This window comes from Cyclopterus lumpus, chromosome 14 (assembly GCF_009769545.1).
Source record: "Cyclopterus lumpus isolate fCycLum1 chromosome 14, fCycLum1.pri, whole genome shotgun sequence".
NCBI classification, from domain to species: domain Eukaryota; kingdom Metazoa; phylum Chordata; class Actinopteri; order Perciformes; family Cyclopteridae; genus Cyclopterus; species Cyclopterus lumpus.
This window is the reverse complement of record NC_046979.1, coordinates 22822465-22850182: the sequence shown is the minus strand read 5'-3', so window position 1 is coordinate 22850182 and position 27718 is coordinate 22822465. Positions and strand designations below refer to the sequence as shown.

At 48.5% G+C, this 27718-nt stretch overlaps 1 protein-coding gene across 1 annotated transcript in view; it reads left to right on the top strand.

Moving 5' to 3' along the window:
- Nucleotides 1–24001, top strand: part of robo3 (roundabout, axon guidance receptor, homolog 3 (Drosophila)) — an 80908-nt gene extending 56907 nt beyond the window's left edge. Inside the window, 20 exon segments of the mRNA XM_034550729.1 lie at nt 1331–1536; nt 7589–7670; nt 8269–8396; nt 8398–8438; nt 10174–10340; nt 10422–10543; nt 10649–10865; nt 11402–11526; nt 11895–12081; nt 13612–13860; nt 14083–14122; nt 14263–14402; nt 14491–14772; nt 15784–15919; nt 16251–16469; nt 16791–16990; nt 17642–17749; nt 18190–18363; nt 19959–20101; nt 23192–24001. Of these exon segments, the coding sequence (XP_034406620.1) occupies nt 1331–1536; nt 7589–7670; nt 8269–8396; nt 8398–8438; nt 10174–10340; nt 10422–10543; nt 10649–10865; nt 11402–11526; nt 11895–12081; nt 13612–13860; nt 14083–14122; nt 14263–14402; nt 14491–14772; nt 15784–15919; nt 16251–16469; nt 16791–16990; nt 17642–17749; nt 18190–18363; nt 19959–20101; nt 23192–23203 (2978 nt within the window). The 3' untranslated portion in view covers nt 23204–24001.
- Nucleotides 24002–27718: the final 3717 nt, after the last annotated feature.

Genomic DNA, 27718 nt, shown 5'->3' with positions numbered 1-27718 from the left:
GTGTTATGAATTCTCACGTATTACATGATGGGCAAATCCAAGGAGCATCTGTTGACTTTATTACTGTATGTCTAGAAATATGACTTCCAGGACAAAAACTCAGAAATTCCCAGTAATGAGTAACCCCTCAAACAACACCTCAATCAGATCAAACAGGCTTAATAGTTAAACATGTCATGGATTTGAAGCAGAAGAATGTAAGACGACACGGGGCCGTTGATGATGATTGATGGTCGCTTCAGGCCAGTTAGAATATGAGTGCTGCAGGCTGACTGCAGTGTATTATTGGAGAGGAACTTGTTTTGGTTGCTCTAGAGTTTCTCTTTCTAGTTTAGAAAACAACAGACGGCACTCCCCTCACACGGTGTGGTGCAAAGTCTGTACATCGACATCTTGTTCCGAAATAACCAGAACGTAAGTCAACAAGGGGGGCTGAGTTATGGCCTTCTACCCATAGGCTCTATGTAGGTAGTGGACATAGTGTGAACACACCCATTGGTTGTATGAGAAAAAGTGCCGTGTTTTGAACATTGTCATTTTGCGTTTTGGTCGTCGCAAACTTTGTTTTTTTAAACTGGAGTTAAGAACAACCATAATGTTACAATTAACTTTCATGAATTTAGTCGCCCCCTGGTGGTCAGGAGAGAGAATGCAGCTTTAACACATGAAGCATAGACTTCTATACAACCAGAGGAGTTGCCCCCTGGTGGTCAGGAGAGAGAATGCAGCTTTAACACATGAAGCATAGACTTCTATACAACCAGAGGAGTCGCCCCCTGGTGGTCAGGAGAGAGAATGCAGCTTTAACACATGAAACATAGACTTCTATACAATCAGAGGAGTCGCCCCCTGGTGGTCAGGAGAGAGAATGCAGCTTTAATACATGAAGCATAGACTTCTATACAACCAGAGGAGTCGCCCCCTGGTGGTCAGGAGAGAGAATGCAGCTTTAACACATGAAGCATAGACTTCTATACAACCAGAGGAGTCGCTCCCTGGTGGTCAGGAGAGAGAATGCAGCTTTAACACATGAAGCATAGACTTCTATACAACCAGAGGAGTCGCCTCCTGGTGGTCAGTAGAGAGACTGCAGCTTTAACACATGAAGCATAGACTTCTATACAACCAGAAGAATCGCCTCCTGGTGGTCAGTAGAGAGACTGCAGCTTTAACACATGAAGCATAGACTTCTATACAACCAGAAGAATTGCCTCCCGGTGGTCAGGAGAGAACCTGCTAGTTTAAGACACTTCAGCATTGGCTTCACTGTTCAGACCTGGAGGTTGCCGCCTGGTTGTATCTCAAACATTTAACTTCTCTGTCCCTGCAGCCCCTTCGGACCGCCTCCCACCCATCATCCGACAGGGCCCAGCCAATCACACTTTAGTTCCTGGCTCCACCGCTCAGCTGCACTGCCACATCATGGGCAACCCCATGCCCAGCATCCAATGGGAGAAAGACGGCCAGAGGATCCTGGGAAACGACGGTCGAATCAGCTTGATGGACAACGGCACCTTCCAAATCACCCACCTCCAGGTATTTGAATGAATACCACTTCAACAACTAATATGTATGTTATCCTAGATTAATTAAACAGGAAATTAAAACTTTTTAATTGTCATTTTACCTTTTAAATTCTTCTGTGATGACCTTATTATGAACTTATTTTAAATTGATTGTATATATTTTGTACTGCTTCTCATTCCATCACAGCACCATTTCCAGGGAACTCATTAAAATGTATTCATGATCTTTGTGTATTACGATTTGCACATCAAACATGATGCAGTACACGCAAGATAATCAAATTCCAAATCCAACATGATAAAACACACCGTTTTAATTGCGGGGAATGCATCAGGACATTTATATTTCACCGGCGACTCAAAAGATGAGTTTTTATGAGAGGAGGAGAGGTGTGGAAAGTAGCAAAACAGTATCTGCGAGGCGTGATCACCATGATAATGAGTGCGCCGGCCCATTAGCAGTCGTTAGCATCGTCTTACTCCACGCTAATGAAATCCATTCCGCCCAGAATTCCCTCCCGGGTATGAAGCAGCACCTGAGGTCACTGCAGCCTCTGAGACTCACACATTAATTGATTGTGGGTTCTCAATGACTAACGATCGCTGAGACTTGTAATTAAATCCTCAATACATCACTGGAAGTGAGGAGTGGATGAATGGGAGCGGGAGATGGAGATGGAGGAGCAGGAGGCTGAGTGAGAGGAGAGGAGGGAAGGAGGCGGAGTCGGGAGTGCGCTGCATTCATGTCATGTAGGAATAAAAGGCAGCGACTTGACAGCTGAGAGCACCAACTTGGAAGTGCTGGAGCTTTTCTCTGTAGACTCTGGCTCTGTTTGATCTCAATCTACAGTGGGCAGACATGCCCTCCGTTTGATTGTAGGCCTATTGTCCAACACCTGGTAATTAATGCTTTGGACGACACAGATCGCAAACTGACTTGTCGAAAGCAGCCGTTTGTTTGATTTGAGAAACAAACAGCACTTAAATTGAGGGCTCGCCAGCGAACCGATGTCGGACGCCAGAGTTCATCCCTGAAACTAAACAGAATAAAACAGCTGTAATGATGTAATGATGGCAGCCAACACGACCCAGCCTACAGCTGAGTAGAGGCACAGAGCTAACATGCTCACATTCTGACACCGCTAACAGGCTGATGCATGGTTAATGTCTCCCATGTTTAACAGCGTAGTTTAGCCTTAGAGCTAACGCTAATGAGCACTAAAAGCTACCTGGAGCTGATGATGTCTACATTGTTGCAGGTATTTATTGACAAATCCAAGTTATCTGAAGATAGCCCAAGAGGCAACTACATTACATTACACTTCATTGAGCTAACTTTCATACAGACACAGCTACGGGGAGCAATTCAAGGTCAAGTGTCTTGTTCAAGGACACATCGACTAGGGCGGGTCATGAGCGGGGATCGAACCGCCGATCCTATGATTGACATCATCTGGGCACCATGGATGTGCATCAACACACCGCCCCTAGAGAGCCCCGCTGCTAGCATGGCTAAAAAGATGTTGAGAGTTTTAGGATCCTACTGGGTTTTTCAGTTATTACAACATTGTACACATTGAGTGAGTTGCTCAGTGTGTACAATGTTAGTCACATATAACCAGGCACAAACTTTGTGGAAGAGAAAAGCATTGTTCACATCCATCACAGAGACCCCAGGTGTGTGCCAAAGCTACAAGAATACCAGTTGTAATAAACTGAACAAATAGATTTATGAATATCTAAACATCTGTTTATGTCAGTTAGTTCAAATCCAAATGGTATGAAATGCAAAGAGTAATCATTGAGTACAATCTTCCTAAGACAAATAAAACCTGAAATAATCAGTGTAAAGAAGTGGATTTCATGGGGGCCCCTGGAGGGGACAGATGGTCTGTTTGTTCCTCCCTGGCAGTGAGGAGGCGCTATTACCCCGGGATCTCTGCCAGACACACACTACCACGGTCCTCACCGGTGCCAAGACGTCCTGGTCCAATGGGAAGTGTGTCTGTGTGTGTCTTCTGGTGCTGGTGGGGGGGTCAAAGAGGTTTTTCTGCTAAACGGTTGCCGTGGGCGGGGAGCTACGGGGGTGTGTGCGGGTATGGCAAAAGTAAAAGAAAGAAGTGAACAGAGGAACCCAAACAAAGCCTGAAGAGTGTGAGCAGCACTACGCGGACAAAAGAATACCGATTACTGGGAGTAATCACATTAGGGGAGGAAATCGAGTTCATGTGTTGACTTTAAATCCCAGTGTACGCGTGTTATAGCCCGTAATCACATTCCCCTTCTGCGCCCAGCTAAAAAAAGGATGTGACATCATTATCAACCTTCTGTGCGCTGTACTGTGCAGAAGGCTGGTACCCGCGGTGGGAGGGTATCTAGCAGGTGGTGGGCGAAGAAAAGGAAGCTCAGATCACTCCGACTGATTTCTAGGAAGTGCCGAGCAGAAATATCCCAACGATGGAGTCAAACTATAATAATGAATAATATTCCGTCTTTGAGGGTGGAGCTCCTCCCTCCTGTTCTCCTCTCTTCCTCGCCCCTCATCCATTTTTCAGCAAACGCCGCCCAGAGCTGCCAAGCTTGATTAATAGTCAGGTGTCCCGGGCTGTTTAGCCCCACCCGCCCTCCACCGATTCCCCATGCGCCGAATCAAACGCCACCATCTGGGGACACGCTTTGTACCCCCTTCAGTCAGCCGGCCCACGGGTCAACTCAAGGTCAGGGCCTATAGAGAGAGAGAGAGGAGGAGGAGGAGGAGGAGGAGCAGCGAGGGATCCTGGGTAGGATGGAGAGTCACCTGTCCTGCGTCCTGCAGGCCGCTCTGACAAGCCACTTAGGCTTGAGTAATTCCTCTGTCAGCGTTACTGATGAGCCAGCCCTGGATGCAGCACGTGCACGTGCACGTGCACAGCGCTCAGCGAAGCATTATTCATGATACACCCTCTGCATAATGTATACGGTTTTCAATGGGAGGAATACGGGCTGCGTTCGCAGACTAAGTGAATAAGGGGAGTCCGATTGTGTTTTCGGCGGGTGGGGTTCTGCATGTAAATCGATGAACTACAGAGGACTGAAACCTCTTACAGCAAACGGAGGGAAAACTAATTCAAATTCCCCGTGACGCTCCTGCATAGAGTGCAACAGGAGAGCGATTTAGAGCCGGTGCCGTTAACATTAAAATACAGTCGGTCCCCTGCTCTCTCGCCATGTGCAGTAAATGGAGCCCAATTTATAATTGATCTAGTTTTACAGCTTCTCTCTCTCTGGAGCTTTTCATTGTAAACAAACATGGTTCTGTTTCCTCACCACATTGTTTGAGTGCGTTTCATAGCTCGTAAAACCTTTGCAGAGCCTCCATTTGAGAATGTTTGGAAACCCGCCGTCTTGTTTTTCTCGTGTCTTTTAATGGAGCATTACGGCCACCAGCAGTTACACATGCACGACTGCACTCGGCAGGAATGTTTGTATTACAGTGTTGTGGCATGAAGAGCAGGTCAATGATACGAGGGCACGCCCATCAAACATCGCCCTAACCTTCCACAGTACGTTGGAGGCTTTGAAGGAAACCCTGTACATTTCTAGTTTTAACAAACCCACTTGAGGCTGACCAGTCAAAACTCCTTTGCTAGTGCAGTGCTACGTTTCTTGGTGCTGAGTTGACTTGGCATCAAATTGAACACATCCCTGCGTTGCAAAAGGATGGCAGGGTATTGTGGAATGACGAAATATTAATCCAGTTGGGGCAACAGATGAGTTTGAAGTCTTATCAGACACCATAGCTAGATCCTGAGGTAAACTGTAGTAATACGGCATTCACTCTACAAAGTTATGCCATTGGTTCAACTTTATTTCTCCGCATCACGCGGGACCGGAACCCATTTAAATGAATGAAGGGGTGACTTTTTCCACACATTGATGTTGTCTATCCAAACTCCTTAAAACATGACATGATCGCGTCAATAGTCTTTAAATGAAGGCACAGGGCAGATCAAAAAGAAGTTTCCTTCTGTGGTGTGTCTCCAGTTGGTTTAATCCAGAACAGAGTTGGTGCCACTTCGACTGATTGGTGCATCACATGACGATCCTCTGCTGTCCTCCGTCTTCTAACGCCCTTAAGGTGCGTTCACACCAAACGCGTTGCGAATATTCACAACGCTTTACTCGCGTCAGTTTATTCGCCAGTCAAGTTGTGTTCATTTGTGTCTTTCGCAACCAGTTGCGAAAAGGGGGCGTGGCTTATCTCCGTGGCTTGTCTCGGTAAAAACAGTTATAATTTCCTCCATCCACCACGGTCGAAATAACCACTAGTTCTGCTTTATACTTGTTGTGGACATCCCATAAACGTCGGAACATCTAACGCCCTGGTGTTTGGGTTCATAACATCACCCGTAGGCTCACACAGCTCGGGGAGCTTCACCGACTCAGTCTGGATAACTTCTGCTTCCAGCTACCAGAGTAGCGGCAGCCCAACGGGCGGAGCATCTCAACGCTGATTGGCTGGAAGTTGAAATTTCGCAACGCGCGAAACGAGTCTATCGCAACATCCGGCAAAGTTCGCAACCAAACGCGCCTGTGCGTTGACTTTACATGGGATCCAGACGCGCGAAAAATTTGCAACGTGTTTGGTGTGAACGCCCCTTTATAGTTCCAGAGCATTCAACATATTTAAAGGTTCATTTGATATGTTTCTTCACAACCTTTTCCTCATGTTTTTGTGTCGAATGGGGAGAAACAATCTGTGAAACTGGTCCAGTATTATATAGATGCTAGAAGGGTTTGTTTAGGGCCCTCTTGATATTCAAGAAGGAGCCTTCACGTCTCCGTCTGCTCAGTGCCGGACGAACTGCAATAAAAGGTTGTCCCCATTCGTCACTTAAAACATTGGGCAAATCCAGTCCGGAGCAAAAAAACGTTGAAGTCCCCCTTTCAAAGAAGGATAAATGGAAGCTGAAAGCAAGCAGACGGAAAGAGCAAGACAAAAAGAAAGACCTGGAGTAGTGAAGCAGGAGCCACAGCAGCGTGTTCAGAGGCTCCTGCGTACAGACCCCCCAACTGTTGTCAGCAATTTCACAGTGCGTCTAGCTTCTGGCTTGCCTCCCCAAAAATGTGATAGCCAGCAGTCACTTGTGCACGTCAACACACACACACACACACGCACACACACACACACACACCTCTTAATTACAGATGCTCATAGCATGTCCAGAATGCTAAGTAGCCGTTGAGTATGAAGACCGGCTCCTCAGACACTTCTCGACCACTAGCTGCTCATTAAAATTCTGTCCTTTGATCCCTCCTTTCACTCTCCTCCTCTGCCGTGTAGGAATGAGACGGGGAGCATAAAAGCCACCAGCTTGACTCTAACTTCAAATAGGTCCACTGAGAATATTTCATTTATGAAAAATAAAATAACTACCAATGGCGGAATGGCCAAAGTAAAAGCAGATGATAAACTAAATAATAAGAGGACTGGAACATTTAGATAAGCATAACCAATGTATTGCCTGAATGCTGCATTTTACTTACAAAACATATGATATTATTTTCATGTCAGAGAATCTAAGAAATCCCAATCATTCTCAGTCATGATGTCACTTCCCATCCATGAAATGAAATCCTTTGACATTGTCTCTAAAGGTCACCTGTCAGTCATTCTGTCAGCAGCCTCCTCTTGTCTCCGTTGTCTCCCCTTGGATCTTTTTTTGGGGAAACAAGTGTGAGACAAATCATTGGGGGGGGCTCTGCCTTTGTATGCGCTTAGTTTATTTTTTGAATATATATATATATATATATATATATATATTTAATATCTGCGGAGGCGAGAATCCTACAAAAAGAGATAATGGCTGTCGACAGTTGCACCTTCTTTAACCATGGAGAGCTGCATGCTGCTCCTCACGGGCTGTGGAGGAGCAGCGTGACTCACCTGCGTGGATCACAGCTCTCAGTATTCTGGGAGCAAACATTCTGGTTGGAGAGATATGACATTCAGTCTCGTTCAGTGGTAATGGGTTTATTAATGTAGCATCCTAAACTAACCACACACATTTCACTGTTGCCAGGAAACGGACTCCGGGGTCTACACCTGCCTGGCTTCCAGCTCCAGTGGAGAGACGAGCTGGAGTGGAGTGCTCACAGTCAAAGGTAAATTGCCTCCGCGTGATTTTAAACGCATGTAAATGATTGCCACTCTTCTATGTCTGCCCAGTTATTAATTTGGCTAACTTGGGACTCCGTGCAACATTCACTTGACAGTTTAGAGCATCATTGTGAGATTTGACTTTAAAAAGTGTGAGTAACGAGGCTCCTTGTGACCTTTTAATTGCTCCACTGAAACAAGCTGCCAGGTCTAATGGGGCTGTTGCCGGGCAGACTGCAAACATAAATGTGGGAAAGTGTATGAATGTGAAGCACGATGTTGACAAAGAGACAACCCTTTCTGGGGATAAATAAAGGTTTCAGGCTTGAAGAAAGACTTCATTTCATTAAATACTGCACTTGTATAGCAGCTGTCACACAAGACATGTGGCACCAAGACGGAATGAACATAGAAACAAGAAATAAATGGAGCAACAAGCCGCTCTGATGACACAGGAGCTTTTATTGGATATAACATCACATAGTTGTTATGAGAAGTGAGGGAGTCGACCCGCAGCGACGCCATGAGCTCACACAGAGGGCACAATGAGATGCTCCATGTTGATGTCGCTCCTCCATCTTTGCTTCCTCCCTCGCCCTCCAGAGAGCGCCGACCCGTGGGTCGCCCAGGCCACCGAACCCTTCCAGCTGCCAGGTCCGCCGCACAAGCCCATAGTCACGGACGTGTCTAAGAACAGCGTCTCTCTGACCTGGCAACCCAACGCTCACGAGGGGGGGGGCCGCCGTCACCTCCTACATCATCGAGGCCTTCAGGTGAGTGCCACAAAGTCCACACCTCACTCCCTGGTGTGTGTCTTCATGGCCGTGAGAGACTTCACTGCTTCATCGGCTCTTTCAGACTTTTGTGTCTAATTATTCCTCTTCTATATTTAACAGTCCGGGCTGCATTCTTCTTGTTCTGAATATTTTTTTAATTCCACAATTTGAACATGAAAGCATCCTTTATCAGAACAGAAACCCTTTTTCATTACGGGACACTCAAAACATCTTCACTGACTTCCAGACTAATGCAACTCTTTCATGCTTTGCAGCTCTTTAAAGAGCCGCGCTGCCACAGTTCTTAATTAGTATTAGACCTTGAAAAGAAAAAAACTCCACAAAACAGTTCCACTGATTAAATGTACGAGGGGGAATGCATTCTACTCCTGGCAAAATCATTCAAAACATGTAACGAGTATTGTGAGAGGACTCATCTGCACACTCGTGAGCCTGAATGCACCGTAGCATATGGGCTAATTAGCGGGGGATGTAGATTTAGCTGAGCAGGATGGACGGAAGCCTCCAGATGAAGATAGACGGCGTTATGGGGAAACGTGTCCCTCCGACTCTGGAGGAGAACACCGGCCGAGCCTAATTGGATCCAGACGTCTACCGCTGCCGGCTGGCTGTAGCTGCGGCTGTAGCTGCGGCTGTAGCTGCGGCTGTAGCTGCGGCTGTAGCTGTGGCTGCAGTAGCGGCTGTAGCTACAGCTGCGGCTGCGGCTGCAGCTGCGGCTGTAGCTGTGGCTGCGGCTGTGGCTGCGGTAGCGGCTGTGGCTGCGGCTGTGGCTGCGGTAGCGGCTGCGGCTGCGGCTGCGGCCGAGCGTTTCCAAGTAACGCACGCTGATTCTTTATAAAGCAGCTGGAGGGGACCGCTGGGACGTGTGTCTGTGTGTCTGTGTGTGTGTGTGTGTGTGTGGAGGCCTTAGTGCCGGCCGCTGTGCCAAGGTGACTCACAGGGGAAGGGACGGGGTGATGCATCTGGGGGAGCGCCAGGCTAAGAACATGCCCTCCTTTCTTCCAGGCTCCATTACATTTTTCATCACTTGGAGCAGAGACCTCTCTGAGTGACTTATTGTTTAGCAGATAAGGAGACTGGGTCAAATATAGATGCGGCTATCGCCTGGAGTTTCTCACGCTTTGGTTAAGTAGTGCGGCTGCAATGCACCGCAGCATGACACTGGGTCAGTGGTGGAATGTAACTCAAGTATCGGCCCTCAGTACACATGTGATGTACTTGTACCTTACTTGAGTATTGTATTGCACTCCACCATAATCAACTCCAAGAGTAAAATGCTGTTCCACATGAATACAGGAGTAATAATAGTCTAATGACCACATTGTTTGATAACTGTTTGCATTCTGTTGGACAGATATGGAAATGTACACTGGCCACTCTGTTATTGTTTATTTTGAAGCAATTTGAGTTATAAGCTCTTATGATTCTCTTCATCTTGCTTGGCACATTTCACATACACAAATCTAAATATGCCTTGTCATCCCATAGTTTAAAAGTGATTTAAAAAGGGTGTAATGCAGTCTCTAAAACATTTTAATAATAAGATAGTTTGTTTCCACTTCATTATAACCAGATATCTGTCGAGTTCATCATTTTAGAAGCTACTCAGATGCTCAGAAGGTTCCAATGTAACAGCAAACACCAGGCCTCACCCTGAGGTTGCATGTTCGTGGCTGATATTAGATCACATTTAATTTTTTCCGTTTCACAGCCAATCAGCGGGCAGCACGTGGCAGACTGTAGCCGACATGGTCAAGATGGAAACGCACACCATCACCGGCCTCCTCCCCAACACCATCTACCTGTTCATCGTCCGGGCCGTCAATGCCTACGGCCTGAGTGACCCGAGCCCCATCTCCGAGCCCGTCAGAACCCAAGGTCAGTCTCTCTCGTGAGGAACACCGCCGCGGTCGTGAGCGCTAAGGCATCGGCTGAGCAGAGTGTGTGTTTCCCCCTCAGATGTGAGTCCTACGGGTCAGGGAGTGGACCACAGGCAAGTGCAGAGGGAGCTGGGAGAGGTGGCCGTCCAGCTGCAGGAGCCCGCCACGCTGACAACAGCCTCCATCCGAGTGTCCTGGACGGTGAGTGGCCCTCTGCGTGGGGCGGTGGAGGGTTCAGTTAGAGTTCTCCACCTCTCCTCTGTTTCTTCTCCTTTTTTTTCTAATTCCCCCCCTCGATTCATCTAGGTCGACCGTCAGTCTCAGTACGTCCAGGGCTACCGTCTCTTCTACCGACCCAACGGGGGAACCTGGCTCCTCCAGGACATCAACTCCCCCTCCGAGCGCGTCACCGTCCTCACCAGCCTGCTCAAAGGAACCGAGTACGAGATGAAGATCCGGCCCTATTTCGACGAATTCCAGGGGAAGGACAGCCGGACGTTACTGGTCCGAACCCCAGAAGAGGGTAATCAATCTGGTGACTCCGTACCAGGAAGAGATTCTGTTCATACACTAGGCCGGGCCCTTTGTCTTTGACATCGCTGGCCTTGGAAATGGATGTTCATTAGCCTGTCTGGCACCGCATGAATCTCACTCACGTTATCTCATTTCAGGGTTAATTTTATATCCTCCGCAATTCTGGGTTCATTTATATTGATCCCAGTTTTTATTAAATTCAGCTTCTCTACACTGTGATTGTTGCAGCCCGAGGTTTTCAGCAGTTTGATATGAGTTGATCCAAAGTCTAGATAAAAACAAGAAAGATTTCTTTGTATTTTGCCAGCAGCACTTCTAGACTTTGGATCAACCTGCCTTAGCTTAGTCTGGCAAAAAAAAACACGATTAAATGTTTAAAGCAAAAGATAAAACCTACAGCTCACTTTCAAGTTTCTTGTGTTTTATATCTCGTTGCCTTTGAAATTAAGTTTTGTTCTCACGTGTCATCGTACTGTAATGACATGAATGTTGTTGTCCCCCCCCCCCCACCACCACCTCTCACAGTCCCCGGTGCCCCACCCAGAGCTGTCACAGTGGTAACAGTGAATCTAAGCAACAGCTCCAGCATCAGCGTCTCCTGGGAGCCTCCGCCCAGCGAGATGCAGAACGGCATCATCCAAGAGTACAGGGTAAACACTGCATTTCACCTGAAGGCAGACGACACCACTACTGCACGCTTCCCTCTTCATTCATGTTGCATGCAGAGATAAAACATTTCAAAGGATAAGATAAATCCTCAGGCTGTGTGTCTTAGGACTTCAAACGTAGAGGCGAGCACTTTGGTTAGTGGTCAAGTTCAGTGTGTACTGTACATTTAACACAGCGAATATCTGACTGATCAAAGTGATGAAATATTGCAGCCTGCAGTCCGCTATTTCGTCAGTGAATTATAACGCAAACGCTCTCTCGACCGAGAAGAGACTGCTTTTGTGACAAAGCCAAACCGGAGGCCCGAAGTGAACCGCCTAATGAGTTCCATCTCTGTGAACCCCACCAGGTCTGGTGCGTGGGCAGCGGCGGCAGCGACAACCAGACACACTACTTCATCAACAGGACGGTGGGCGGGAACACGCTGTCCGCAGCGCTGAAGGGCCTGATGCCCGGCGTGCTCTACCAGGTGGAGGTGGCGGCAGTGACCAGCGCCGGCATCGGCACCCGCAGTCAGCCAGTGTCGGTCCTCATCAGTGAGTCCACACTGACACAAACACATGTAGAAATAGGAGCGGGTGCACGACAGACACACTTTGGTTTGAGGGGGAAATTAATTCAATTTAAAATAATGTCAGCTTTAGTTTCTGTTTTATATTTGTAGCCTTGCTAGCGGTGCCCAATAGATGGCTTTGTGGTCGGTCCTAGCAAGTGAAGTCAATGCTGAAGTGTCTTAATGCTGCATTCTCTCTCCTGACCACCAGGGGGAGACTCCTCTGGTTGTATAGAAGTCTATGCTTCAAGTGTTAAAGCTGCATTCTCTCTCCTGACCACCAGGGGGCGACTCCTCTGATTGTATAGAAGTCTATGTTTCATGTGTTAAAGCTGCATTCTCTCTCCTTACCACCAGGGGGCGACTCCTCTGGTTGTATAGAAGTCTATGCTTCATGTGTTAAAGCTGCATTCTCTCTACTGACCACAAGGGGGCGACTCCTCTGGTTGTATAGAAGTCTATGCTTCATGTGTTAAAGCTGCATTCTCTCTACTGACCACCAGGGGGTGACTCCTCTGGTTGTATAGAAGTCTATGCTTCATGTGTTAAAGCTGCATTCTCTCTCCTGACCACCAGGGGGCGACTCCTCTGGTTGTATAGAAGTCTATGCTTCATGTGTTAAAGCTGCATTCTCTCTCCTGACCACCAGGGGGCGACTCCTCTGGTTGTATAGAAGTCTATATAAATGACTCTACTTCTCTTGATGTATTCCCTCAGTAAACATTGTAAACATTAGTTTTTGGTCTCAATCTCTAGTTTCAAGTCTTCTTCAATACAGAATGATGTTCATTTAGTAAATTATGGTCATTTAGAGTCAAACATACCATAAAGCAGGGGATGCTTTAGGGCGGGGCTACAAGGTGATTGACAACGTGTGTTTTCACTTCATGAATGTTAATTGTAACATTTTCATTGCCAAAAAAATTCTTATTCAGCATTTGGTTGTACACCTTATTGTGTCACTTCTGGTTGCCAAAATACAAGATGGCAACTGATGGCTTCAACCCCGTAGTCCACAAACCAATGGGTGTCGTCACGGTGACTACGTCCACTTCTTTAAGTCTATGGTTGGTCCACCAAAAATGGAAAATCGCAAAATATCATCATCAGGTCAAAGTTTTAATCTGACTTGAGAATTAATGAGGTTCCCATCAGGCTCAGCTGCACTTTGTGCTCAGTGCTAATTAGCAAATGTTATCATACTAATATGATAATTTCAGATCAGGAATTATGTACCTGCTTAAAATCAGCAGGTTAGCATTGCCATGTTGATGTTACCTTTGAGCTGTTACTCTCTTTTGATCATTTTGTCAACAGCTTTAGGCTGATGTACTATCATGTATTATAATGGTACGATTACTGTGGGTATATTGTTAGCTTTCTATTGGATTCTCTGTTTGGCTTTAAATACAATAAAGCCAAACAAAATGAAATGTACTGGATGGATAACACAACAGATCCACAACATAGAATCATGATCTCATTTTGCCCTCCACCCATTTACTTCCCTCAGAGCTGCCAGCTGAACAGCCCTCCGCGCCAGGCAGCGGAGGCGGCGGCGGCTCCAGCAACGGCGGCGAGGAGAGCAGCGTGAGTCTGGCCGAGCAGATCACCGACGTGGTCAAGCAGCCGGCGTTCATCGCGGGCATCGGCGGAGCCTGCTGGGTCATCCTCATGGGCTTCAGCGTCTGGATCTACTGCCGACGCAAGAAGAGGAAGGAGCTGAGCCACTACACCGCCTCCTTCGCCTACACCCCAGCAGGTCAGGAGGAGCGCTACACCGTCGATGGCTCTGAGCATGCTGTCTGCTCCGATCGCTCTAATCGGGCATACAGATTGTAGAAAACCGGAAAAATTACATTAAAAAAAAAAAGTCACATTTCCATGGAAATGAGAACAGCTGATCTTGGATGATAAGTATGGTCTTAACTGAAGTGTAACATCCCTTCTCCTCACTCTCTGGTTCTCTCTTTGTCTTCTGCAGTTGGTTTCCCTCACGGAGAGGGAACAGTACTCAATGGAAGGTAATTCAATTATACTGTCTGTGTATCTGTAATTTGGTTAAATACACAGTAATCAATAGAAATGAATGAGTAAATGTTTCCATCCAGACGGTCCTTGCTGTTGCACCGCGTCTTAAATTAAAGCCAGAATGTCTCTGTAGGCCCGGCGTGCTGGGAGGCAACATGGGCAACTACCCGTGGCTGGCCGACTCTTGGCCCACCACCAACCTGGTCCACAGCGGTAAAGAGGCCGTCACCTGCTGCACCAGCAATCACGACACGGCCGAGAGATACTACAACGGTAACGTCTGTTTCCTTAAGTTAAAGCATCAACGTGTTTGGTGATGAGTAGATGAACCAAGCTAAACACGACCTCCACCCCCGGGCAGACGCAGGAATCTCCAACTACCTGAATCAGACGGAGAAGTACAGCATGGGCGGCTCCACCGAAGGGCCCATCTACAGCACCATCGACGCCACCAACGAAGACCTGAACAGCTTCGCCTACGCCCAGCACGCCTCCACCGCTCCCTACGCCTCCACCTCCATCATGCCTTTCACCAACCAGATGCAGGCGCCAGCCCACAGCGGCGAGCAGCCAGAGGACGGACACTGGATCGGCCCGCCGGGGCTGTCAGGAGCTCAGTACGCCCAGCCGGACCGCTGCATTGGTGAGGAGGGCACCGGGGCTTTTAAAAGAAATGTTTTTTTGTTTTCAATTTAGCTGAAATGATCAGGAACTATTTGGATAATCAAGTAATTATTCAAGCTAAATACCAACAATTATCTATAATTCCAGCTTCTCGATGTGACTTCCTGCTCTTCTTTGTTGTATGTAATACTAAACTGAACTAAATTGAAAAGTTTTGGATTGTTGGTCTGGGCAATATTTCAATATAATATTGATATTGTGAAATTCAATTCAATTCAGTTTATTTTGTATAGCCCCAAATCACAAATTGCAAACTCCCCTTAGAGGGCTTTACAATCTGTACACATACGACATCCCTGACCTTTGACCTCACATCGGATCAGGAAAAACTTCCCAAAAATAACCTTTGAAAGGGAAAAAAAGGTAAGATCCCTTCTGTAGAGCAACAGAGGAGGATCCCTCTCCCCAGATGGACAGAAGAATAGATGTCATGTGACCAGATGAACAGAGTTACAAAGTTACATAAACACATTCAATGAATATGATTGAGATTAGATATTTGATTTGGGACATTGTGTGCATATGTACATATGTATAATTTCCTGGTTTTAAAGTAATTATTATTTTATTTTCATTTCCAGTACCAAACGATTCTAGCTGTTCTATTATTTGCCTTTACCCACTGAAAGCACCAATATTTAAACCTACAATTTCAATATTAATTATATTATTTGGTGAAAGATATTGTGATATTGGATTTTCTTCATATCTCTGAGTTGGTCAGATTTCAAAACATTGATTTGGTGCATTCTTCCATCAAAAGGTGAAATAATCAATTGAGACAAAAAAAGAAGAGATTAGTGGACAAAGTAACCGACCTCATATCATTACATGTTTAGTTTTTCATGTATTATCTATCTATTTATCTGATTTTGATTTTACCCTCGTAGTATAAATAAATAAATGAAGCTTTCTTCAACAACCCCCTTGTCACATCCCTGAGGGTCACAGCGTGCCTCTGTGTCTACAGGTAGTAAACCCAAGCAGAAGGCGATGGGGAAGGCCGTCAAGACCCCGTCTCTGACCTGGATGGAGGCGCTGCCCCCCCCGCCCCCCGTTGGAGAGCTGGACGACCAGCCCCCCGAGCATGAGGACATGGACATAGGGTGAGTCACACACACACACACATTAGTATCACACTGCTGCGCCATCATTCAGACTCAGCGTCACCTCCAACAGGCACATTGCCTATCGAACCCAACGCGCCTCTCGCCTCCGGCTTTAACAACTCAATTACCTCGGCTTCGGTCAATTGCTTTTAGTGATTAAGCTGTTTTCTCCACACAGTTTGGTGTTCCTCCTCTCCGCTCTCTCTGCAGACGACCATTCTCAGTCTCACGCTGAGCCTGCTGCAGGGCTGCCGGTGGCGAGGCCCTCGACCTCGCCTGAAAGAACAATAATAATAAACACCGTGTCGTCTCGCTGCTTTGTCTCTAGCTCGGACGAGGAGTGGTGCCCTCCCCTCCCGGAGAGGACCTACCTGATGGAGGGCTGCGAGGATGAGCCCAGTCCTCCGCAGAGGAAGGCCGCCTCCTCCCCGGCCACCTCCTACAGCCACCAGTCCACCGCCACGCTCACGCCATCGCCCCACGAGGAGAGCCGAGCGCCCCACGACCTCCCTCGCCACAACCACGCGGACGGCCAGCAGCTCTCGCGGTACGTCCACTGGCACGCCGTTGGCCGGGAGGTTGCATTTGTATTTTAATCCACTTCAACGTGTGACCTTGACCTTTTGTCATGAACAAGGTCATCCTGAACGCACACCTCCAAACCGGTAGCTTAAAGTGGCTAATGTTTAGATACTAAGAGAACAAGATTGTCTGCAACAATGCACATTGACCATTGTTAGCCACATCCCAGATGTTAAGTCACCCATTTGAATAACAATGATGCAGATGAACTCAAACAGGTTTATTCTGTTTATGCAAAGCTCCACTGAGCCGGTCCCCCCAGTAACACGTTCCTCCCCCCCCACAGCAGAAGGTTGCCCTGCGGTCCAGTGCCAGTTCCCCAGGCGCCGAGCCCGCTGCTCACCCAGTCCAACCCAAACCTCTCCGGCCAACAGCATCACGGCTCAGCGGAGGCTGGCACGCTGCAGAGCCAGAGTCCTGCCCATCGCTGCCTCCGCAGCCAGGGGCCGGTTCTGGAGGAGGACGCCAGCAGCACCACGACACCCGGTAAGGAGGCTGGCTGACGGGAACACACACACACAGGCACAGACACACACACACACAGACACACGCACACACACACACACACGCACACACACATACACGCATACACAGACACGCACACACACACACACACACACAGACACACGAACACACAGACACAGGCACGCACAGGACACACACACACATGACACACACGCACACACAAACACTCACGCACACAGGCACACACAGGACACACACACACACAGACACACGAACACACAGACACAGGGACGCACAGGACACACACACACACAGGCACGCACAGGACACACACACACAGGCACACACAGGACACACACACACAGGCACACATACAGGTACACACACACATGACACACACGCACACACACATGCACAAACAGGCACACACAGGACACACACACACACATACAGGCACACACACAGGCCCACACAGGACACACACACACACATACAGGCACACACACAGGCACACATACAGGACACACACACACACACATACAGGCACACACACAGGCACACACACACATGCACACACAGGCACACACACACATTCACCCTAGAACTGTGTTGCCTCACTAATCCATACGTGGAATGCTCTGCTGAGTGTGGGGGTGTCCTCTGTCTTCACAGTGCACAGCCGCTCATCCCCAGCAGACGCGTGCACGCCTCCCAACCAAAAATCACGTGTGAAAAAAAAGGTGTCGAAGACTTCAGCGTACAGACGAGATGCGCAAGGAGGTGAGTGTGTTCAGTTGCCACGGCCTCAGGGATATGGGGAACATTGTTGAATTCTGTACGAGTTATTGAACATATTGGAAAAGGAGTGAAGGTGCTATTCAAATGTTCTCAGTGGCTGAATATGCAGTCTGTGCTTATTTCTCTTTACTCTTCGTTGCTCGTTGTCACTGAGTGAATAAAGGCACCCCGTGATAGCCCCGGCACGTCCACCGTCTGTGGAACCAATCAAATTGCTCGACAGGCTGTCAATCACACAATCATTTAATTTAGTTATTCTAAAGGAAGGCAACGCTGGTACTCGTCTCTCCGGTTCTCTGTTCTGCACATGACTAAAATAAAAAATCTGTTTTTAAAGCAATGTCAGACAACAGGAACCTGACAAAAAAGGCAACAAAAACTCTTTGTGCATGTGTGTCTTATCCCTCCACTTCTCTGCTTAGACCTGCCCCCTCCTCCGGAGCCCCCCCCAGGGGAGGACAGGTTGCGGGGCCCCCAGGGGTGCATGGAGGCCGGCAACGCGGTGAACGGCGCTCTGTCCTCTCTGGAGAGGAGCGAATACAGCAGCAGCAGCAGCAGCCACCAACGGAAAGGCTCGGGACAAAGACACACCGACAGTAAGAGCGTCTTCCTGTCGCCCTTCACAGAGAGGGCTGGGTCCACCTCGTAAGGCTGGGTCCACCTCGTAAGGCTGGGTCCTCCTCGTAAGGCTGGGTCCTCGTAAGGGCGGGGTCCTCCTCGTAAGGCTGGGTCCTCCTCGTAAGGCTGGGTCCTCGTAAGGGCGGGGTCCTCCTCGTAAGGCAGGGTCCTCCTCATAATGTGGTGTCCTCGTAAGGGCGGGGTCCACCTCGTAAGGCGGGGTCCTCCTCGTAAGGGCGGGGTCCTCCTCGTAAGGCAGGGTCTCGTAAGGGCGGGGTCCTCCTCGTTAGGGCGCGGTCCTCCTCGTAAGGGCGGGGTCCTCCTCGTGAGGGCAGAGTCCTCCTCGTAATGCAGGGTCCTCCTCGTAAGGCAGGGTCCTCCTCGTAATGCGGGGTCCTCCTCGTAAGGCAGGTTCCTCCTCATAATGCGGTGTCCTCGTTAGGGCGGGGTCCACCTCGTAAGGCGGGGTCCTCCTCGTAAGGCGGGGTCCTCCTCGTAAGGCGGGGTCCTCGTAAGGGCGGGGTCCTCCTCGTAAGGGCGGGGTCCTCCTCGTTAGGGCGCGGTCCTCCTCGTAAGGGCGGGGTCCTCCTCGTGAGGGCAGAGTCCTCCTCGTAATGCAGGGTCCTCCTCGTAAGGCAGGGTCCTCCTCGTAATGCGGGGTCCTCCTCGTAAGGCGGGGTCCTCGTAAGTGCGGGGTCCTCCTCGTAAGGCAGGGTCCTCCTCGTAAGGCAGGGTCCTCCTCGTAAGGCAGGGTCCTCCTCATAATGCGGGGTCCTCCTCGTAAGGCGGGGGTCCTCGTAAGTGCGGGGTCCTCCTCGTAAGGCGGGGTCCTCATAAGTGCGGGGTCCTCCTCGTAAGGCAGGGTCCTCCTCATAATGCGGGGTCCTCCTCGTAAGGCGGGGTCCTCGTAAGGCGGGGTCCTCGTAAGTGCGGGGTCCTCCTCGTAAGGCGGGGTCCTCATAAGTGCGGGGCCCTCCTCGTAAGGCGGGGTCCTCCTCGTAAGGCAGGGTCTTGTAAGGGCGGGGTCCTCCTCGTAAGGGGAGAGAAGTTTGAGATGGGAGGAAAAAGAGCAAGACCTGTCCGGGGTTGTTTCTGCTGTATCTGCCCTGTTTCACTGCCATCTCCCTCAGTATACAACACGAGTTGTGTCCGTGAGCGGTTGCCAGATGATTCCTTGAATGAACACCGTAGTCACATGTAGAACATGCAGCTGTGCTCATATATCGGTGGCCATAAATACAAAATACATAAGCATGTGGTTAGAAAGTCCAGAACCCTGCAGCAAAGAAAATCCTAAATGTTGTCCTTTTCATATAAAACCGTTACAGCTAATAACCATGCATTATGCCAGGATTAAATATGGACAAGTGGAAGGAATTCACAGCGGGTGTTTTTGCATAGACAAATCTTACCCCGAGCAGCTTTAAACTGTGGTTTCTCAAGTAGATATATATATATATATATATATATATATATATATATATATTTATTTATTTATACATAGAGGCGCTGCACTGCCTCAGACTAAAAGCCCTCACTGCTGACCCCGTCTCTGTCCCCATGGCCTCCTCAGATGAGGAGATGGTGGCGTACAGCAGCAAGGCCGGACACCTCTCCAGGAGTCAGATGTCCAGTAACTGCTCGACCACAGGAAGCTCCTCGTCCAGAGGCTCCACGGGCTCCCGGGGGATCAACTCGGCCCGGAAACACAACGAGGTAATATCCAGCAATGCTAATGACTTCATCATTTCCCATGCAAGAGAGAAAAGAAAAAAGAAGTCTCTTTTCACCTCAAACGTTTTTTAAATAATTGATGCTTTCAGATATTCATGAATAAAGACTCTTCCTGCCGTGGAGAGGTTCATGTGGTTTAGTTTTATCTACACGTCATTACTTGCGCTCCATAAAACACACATAATCTTATACGTGCATGCGCATATAAAGAGCTTCCACATTCCCTTGTTGCCCACACACACACACACACACACACACACACACACTCACACAGATCTACCATCACGTTTACTCAGGATGGCTTTACAGTAAAGTGCTGCAGCCCCCTGCATGTATGTTGCTGCTCGTGTTGCACACGTCCCTCTCTCTCTCCTTGCTGTCGGTCGCGAAGCGACAAAGACTGTTTTCAATTGATGTACTACTTTACAGCCACTCTCCATGCACCTCTCTGAAGCGCCAAGGATGTCCACGAGTTGGTGTCAATTTCCCTTTTCTTAAGGTTTCTCTTGATCGTGTCTTTATAGCGGAGCCGAGGGCGGCCACCATGTCTCTGGCCACCATGTCTCTTGCCAGATGGTAGCTGCGAGGAGAGAATCTGCTTCGGCAGGCGATCGGTTGGCATTCTCAGAAGGTTTCCTGTCAAGCGGAGATTCTTTCTGATGAGGAGGTCTTCCATAGAAGGGAGTCCTGTCCTCTTGAGAATCTCCGTGTTAGTCACCTTGTCCTGCCATTTGAATTTCAAACTTGACCGCAAATGTCTCATCATAAAAGCGTGTAGCTTCTTCTCTTGGCTCCTGTACACTGTCCATGTCTCAGCCCCGTACAGCAGGGTGGAAATTATGATCGCTCTGTAGATTTTCCTTTTTACTCTTGCGGACACATGATGGTTGTTCCAGAGTCTTTCGTGAAGCCGACCAAAGGACATGCTAGCCTTTGACATCCTCTTTTGTATCTCAGTTTCTATTCGGCCATCTCCTACTATTGTGCTGCCGAGGTACGTGAATTCTTGTACAGAGTTCAGAGTGATGCCATCGACCATAATATCTTCCTGCCTGGATGTTTCAGAGTTCGACTGGAACATCACTTCTGTCTTTTTGATGTTGATCTTTAGGCCAAACTGTACCGATGCAGCAGCCAACGCGTCTACAATCTTCTGCATCTCTTCTGCTGAGTGAGCAACCAGTGCACAGTCGTCTGCGAAGAGTAGCTCTCTCACCAGTATCTTGGTTGTCTTAGTTTTCGCTCTGAAGTGTGCGACATTGAAGAAGTCAGCACTCTGGCGTGATTGAATATATACTCCATCCCCACTGTCTCTAAAAGCCTCTTCGAGCATTGCTGATAGGAAGATGGAGAAGAGTGTAGGAGCCAGTACGCATCCCTGCTTGACACCATTTGTTACAGCAAAGGCTTCTGAGACGTCCCTCTACATTACTGTAAGTAGAAGGCATGGGACCCTGGCTCCTCCCACGCGTAGGAGTGTCATGGCGAGCGACTCGATGGTGCTCCGTCTCCGTGAACGAGGTCGTGGGGGTGTAAGCGGCACATTTACAGCTTTTCCTGTTGCTCAACAGAACCAACGCGTCTCTCGCTGTAGTTGAGACACTCATCGGGCCGTTATTAAACATTATCTGGATTTTTGGATATTGAAATGACAAATTGCTGCAGTCATTTTCAGTTTCAATCTTAATACCCATTTAAGATTCTCCATTTTCCATTTTGTTGTTTTTCAATTTTAAGAGTTGCCATGAACTGCGTTTAATGTTTGCAATATTATTTCAATATCCAATGTACAGTTATTCACAACTTGATTATCCGTCTTTATATTTGTTTATTTGTGTAGTAAAAATATCAATATCCTGCTTTACTACCATTGACTGTCCTGCTGGTCCAAGAGGGGACACTCTGAACCCGTAAAGAACAACTCATCCTGCTTTGAGTTCAACTACAGCGCTTAGAAGTAAACCGTTAGCATCTGCTCTGACAGGAAGTGACATGTGTCCATGAGAGAAGAGCAGCGTGGCGTAGCTGTTAGCTTCATGCTGTAGCCTGAGGCGTGTGTGTGTCCCTGTCCCGGGTCACACACACTGACCTCAGCACACGTTCCACATGGGAATGTAGCAAAGGAACTTGTAAAAGAAAGTGACACACACACACATACTTGCTGCTTTCACTCACTCTCAACACACACACAGACACACACACACACACACACACACACACACACACACACACACAGGCCTCCCTTGTATCTGGAGCCTCACAGGTCACCCCACTCCCTGTGGAGCAGTAAGGAACACCTCACCCCCCCTACTGACCCTAATTAACCGTTACTGGCCTGTTCACGCCTCCTCTGCAACATGAAAGCTTTGCAGTAAAGGTCGGGGTGTTCCTCCAGGAAGCTTGGGTTAGGTCACCCCGTCCTCCCGCGGTGCTGCTGACTGCTATCTCTGCCCTTTGACCTCGCTGGACAACCGGGCGGTTGTTGCTGTCCTCGGGTCTGTTACGGGAGCTCTAAGGCTGTGTGTGTGTGTGTGTGTGTGTGTGTGTGTGTGTGTGTGTGTGTGTGTGTGTGTGTGTGTAAGTGAGAGTGAAAGAGAAAGACAAAGACAAGCTCCTCCTCTCCCTCCTCGTCCTCCTCTCCCTCCTTGTCCTCCTCTCCCTCCTCGTCCTCCTCTCCCTCCTTGTCCTCCACTCCCTCCTCGTTCTCCTCTCCCTCCTTGTCCTCCACTCCCTCCTCGTTCTCCTCTCCCTCCTTGTCCTCCACTCCCTCCTCGTTCTCCTCTCCCTCCTCGTCCTCCTCTCCCTCCTTGTCCTCCACTCCCTCCTTGTTCTCCTCGTCAATGTCAAAAATGTACCATTATTGTGAAATGCTTGAGAGGAAATAGATGCTCCTTCCTCATTAAACCATGACAGTGTTGACCTAATGTGATTCTAAACCACGGCCACAAGGGGTCTCCTATTGTAGTCTGCTTAGTGCTCATTCGAGCACATGAGCAGATACATTTATGAGACATATACTTCTACACCGTAGTTAGAATTTGTATTGAAGTTGGAATACTTTTGTGTTCCCAGGACATGAGATAAGGTGAGCAGTGTCTCCCGATGCCTCCATCATGCACCATCTTCCCCCGTGGACTCAAAGAGCTGGAGGCCGTTTCAGGACGCGCCACTCCGCTGTGAAGAGAGCAACAAAGGACTTTACATCATCATGGTTTTTTATTGGTATTACTACGATTATTTATGGGCAAATGAGTTAATTCCTCTGATTTGTAAATATCTGTGTCTGTACTGTTCTTTTGTGGGCTCTGGATACACGGAAAGAGACGTATATTGTATTTATGAGGGTAGAAAAAACAAAAACAAAAAATAGTCTGTTATTATAAAAACATAAAGAAGAAAAAAAAAAAGCTCATGTCTTCTTGAATGTGCCAACCTTTTTTTTGTCAAAATGTATACTTTTTTGGAAAAAGCATTAACTGCTGTTGCACTCTCTTGTTGTCATGGCAAAAACAACAGAAAATATGAAGCACAAAGTATGTTTGCTGGTCGGAAAAGCCAAAACGAGCAGGTTCTCGCTCCCGGAAAAGGAAGCCTCTGCCCCCGCCCCGACCCCCCCCAGAGCGCTCTCCCATTTAGTCCGCTAAGAATGTCGTACTTTTCTATGTTCCTCTGCGGTTCCTCTGCAGCGACACGGTCCGGTGTGCCAGCAGACAGACGAGCTTTATAAAAGTTTGATTGTAACCCCCCCACCCCCCTTTGGTCGACTGTTTGCTGCAGTTGTGAGATGACATTTGCATATACTCCTTCCAAAACAAACAAAAACAATGTCTGTGGACTGACTTTTTTTGTACTCTTGTTGTTTTCCAAATGTACAATAAAATAAATTTGCTGATCTAAGCCTGGACTCATTTCTGAAGGTGCAGAAGTGTGTGAATCCTTCCCGTCCGTCATCTGGCAGCATCAAGGAGTCACACCGATGATCCTGACTCCTCATTGGATGCTGTTTTGGACCCCCTGTGTGACTCCTCCCACACAGGAACATGATGATGGTCAGGAAACATGAGCCATGTTACATCTGTGTGTGTGGTGTGTGTGTGTGTGTGTGTGTGTGTGTGTGTGTGTGTGTGTGTGTGTGTGTGTGTGTGTGTGTGTGTGTGTGTGTGTGTGTGTGTGTGTGTGTGTGTGTGTGTGTGTGTGTGTGTGTGTGTGTGTGTGTGTGTGTGTGTGTGTGTGTGTGTGTGTGTGTGTGTGTGTGTGTGTGTGTGTGTGTGTGTGTGTGTGTGTGTGTGTGCGTGCGTGCGCGGTTGCTGTATATAAATTGTGTTTGCTTCTTAATCTCCTGACGCCCGGTCGCCCTCCAACTTCACAGTGCACTGCACGGCCCGAGGAGCATGACATTGCCAAGCTCTCCCCCCACCCCCTCCTGCTGTCCGACTGAGACAAGGCGTGCATCGCCCTCTGGTGCTCTACAGATGCTCGCTGTGCCACACACACACACACACACCCTGACGCTCAGCCTCAGCTACACCTGTGGATGGAGAGGCCCGGGGGTGTGTTCCTCCTCTCGGTGCTCTGTGATCAGCTGAGATGTTCAGTCCACAGATGGAGATGGAGGGAACACTTGGGAAAAGAAAGAACATCATAAGACGTGGGAGAAATGTGTTGAGATTTGATTGACATTATTTCAATTAAGTTTATTTTGTATAGCCCAAAATCAAAAATTACAAACTCCCCTCAGAGGGCTTTACAATCTGTACACATACGACATCCCTGACCTTTGACCTCACATCGGATCAAGAAGGGGGGGGTCTGATATAAGGACTAACAAGACACCTTCTATAACCTACACTGCCTGGCACGTTCATATTTCAGTATAATACGCAGCCTTGGGGATCATAGGTGCTAGTTTGTCTTTACATTTTCTCTGCTGGTTTCAGAATGGGCTTCTTTCATGATGTTCTATATTATATTTCTGATGAATTCATTGAGAGATTGCTCTGACTTTCCTTGTACATTATATTTATGAGTGGATATCGGGATCAGTTCAGAGCTGACCTCAAATAACAGCATTAAAGAGCACGTGTGGTCAATGTGACGGCTTGTAAAGTGGATTTCAAAAGCTTTACTTTCATTTGCTCTTCTGATGGGATTTCTTTACATATTTCCAGCCTTATGGTTTGATTCTTCAGTGTTAACATGTAGCACAATATTGTATTTCAGTTTTTAACATAAGCAAACAGCCCATTGGACACAAGTAATCCAATAAAGTCCAGAGTAAACAACACATACCTTCATTCTCCTGGTGAGTCTGTAGAGGTGGAATAGAGTTAGGTTAACCCCTAATCCTTCTTCTTCTTCTTCTTCCCTTTCTTCTCCTCCTCCTCCTTCTTCTTCTCCTTCTTCTTCTCCTTCTTCTCCTTCCGTTTCTGTTTCCGGTTGTGTGAGTGAGCGTGGTGCGGAGTTGGAGTGGAAGTTCACTGCTTTGTGGTTCTTGTGTGGTTTTCCGTCCTCGCGCATGATCGTGTGAGGTACAGAGCAGGTAGCAGTGTGTTCTTGGGGGTTGTGTGGGGGGATGGCGTCCTCTGAGACGTCACGCCCGACCCTCCGGCAGGGAGCCCGGGTCGTTCCGCCGGACAGCAGCGTGTCGGTGGAGGAGGTGCTGCTGGCTGTCGGGGAGCAGCCCGGACACGACAACCTTTCCTTCGCCTCGAGGATGAACAAGGCGGTGGTCGTGTTCATGAAGAGCGAGGCTTGTGTCCACCAGCTGGTGGAAAGAGGAGTGTTTATTCGGGACAGCTTTGTGCAGGTGTCCCCGCTCTCAGTGCCCACCACGCGCGTCACCGTCTCCGGTGTTCTGCCGTTCATACCGAACGAGCTGTTAGAGGTTGAACTGCGCAGGTTTGGGAAGTTCGCTAGCGGATTTAAAACGATCAGTTTGGGCCCAAACTGAGGCACGTGCTGTCTCTGAGACGGCAGGCTTTCATGTTCCTGGACTCGCCGACTCAGACCCTGGAGGTGTCGTTCCGGGTGAAGCACCTGGACGGGTCGTACATGGTGTACGCAAGCTCGGGGCAGATCAAGTGTTTTGAGTGCGGAGACGTGGGTCACAAGCGCTTCTCGTGTCCGCATAAGCAGCAGAAGAGTGCGGAAGCCCTGGCCGCGGATGCGCCGTTTCTCGCGGCGATGGTGCGGCCGGTCCCGTTGATGCGGTGGACCCCGCTGACGTAGCGGGTCCCGTTGTTGGGGCTGTAGTTGGTCCAGTTAGTGGGGCATCCGTTGGTGATAATAATAATAATAATAATAATAATAATAATAATAATAATAATAATAATGTGGCTAAGAAAGATCAGGGCGCGTCTCCTGTGGTGGAGAACCTCACTGCAGATGGTACCACAGCACCATCTCAGCAAGGCTGTGAAGAGGCAGCTCCAGGTTCTGCAGCTGGAGGTCAGAGCAGAGCCTCAGAGGAAGGACAGGGTGGAGGAGCTGTGTCCAACAGCCAGCTGTCCTGTGAGGTTGAGGACATGGAGTACCAGAACGTTTCCGATTCTGGATCGGGTTCTGAAAGGGGCATTAAAGCCGCAGACCTGTATTCACTAGAAGAGATAAATGCGTTTTTAGATGAAACTTTCAATAAATCTGCCAATGTGGGCGACTACTTCAGCGATATCGAGAAATTCATCCGGTCTGCCGGGGTGGTGCAGAGACAGGTGGGGCTGGATCTCTTAAACGAACGGAAGAGGTTTCGTCTGAAGAAACACATCACATTACTGAGGAAAGTCACGGTAGGAAAGGAAGGGATAAGAAAGGTTAAAAAACGCAAAGTAAACAGTTTATGGTCATGTGTCACACGGGTTTTTCCTTCTTCTGCTTCTTTGTCTTGTCTTGTTTCTTTTCTATCCTCTGACCTTCCTATGCAGAGCTTTATTTTAGGGTCTCTAAACATAAATGGTGGGAGGGATGGAAAAAAAAAGGGCGTTAGTAATGGAAGTTGTTAATCAAAAAAGGTTAGACGTCCTCTTTTTGCAGGAAACTCACACCATTCGAGATGCACAAAATGGCGCCTGTGACTGGCTGTGCCATGGCTCGTCTCCTGCTGTATAGTTTTTTAATGGTCATCTTTACAACATATGTGATCATATCAGCCCGTATTTCAAATGGATGCGTCTCTGCTTTACGGATCTACGATAGGGACTCTCTGTTTCGTATCAAAGAGTCGATGGAGGGCTTGTTTGATACACGGGGCAGGTACAAACAGGCGTCCCACTTCCCTTTATCGTCGACCCCGACTCACCTGAGTACTTGCTGCTTTGTCGGACCCCGGGCAAAGTCCGCAAGAAATCGAGGAAAAGAGGCTCGCGTTCCGGAGTCCAGGTCAAGCGAAGACGCGCTGCAGCACGCCTGGGCTCTGCCTTCCTCGGCCATGGAGAACGCGCAAGGTCTCTGCACCGGATCCCTCTCCTCAATGTGTGTGACAGCACATCCACGCTGCCGCCTGCTTGGACCACAACGAAAGCCCTGGAGCCTACACAGCGTTGGAGTAGTGGCCAGTGGCCTTCAGCGCCTCCATGCTCTTCCATATTTACACCGGTTTTGCCC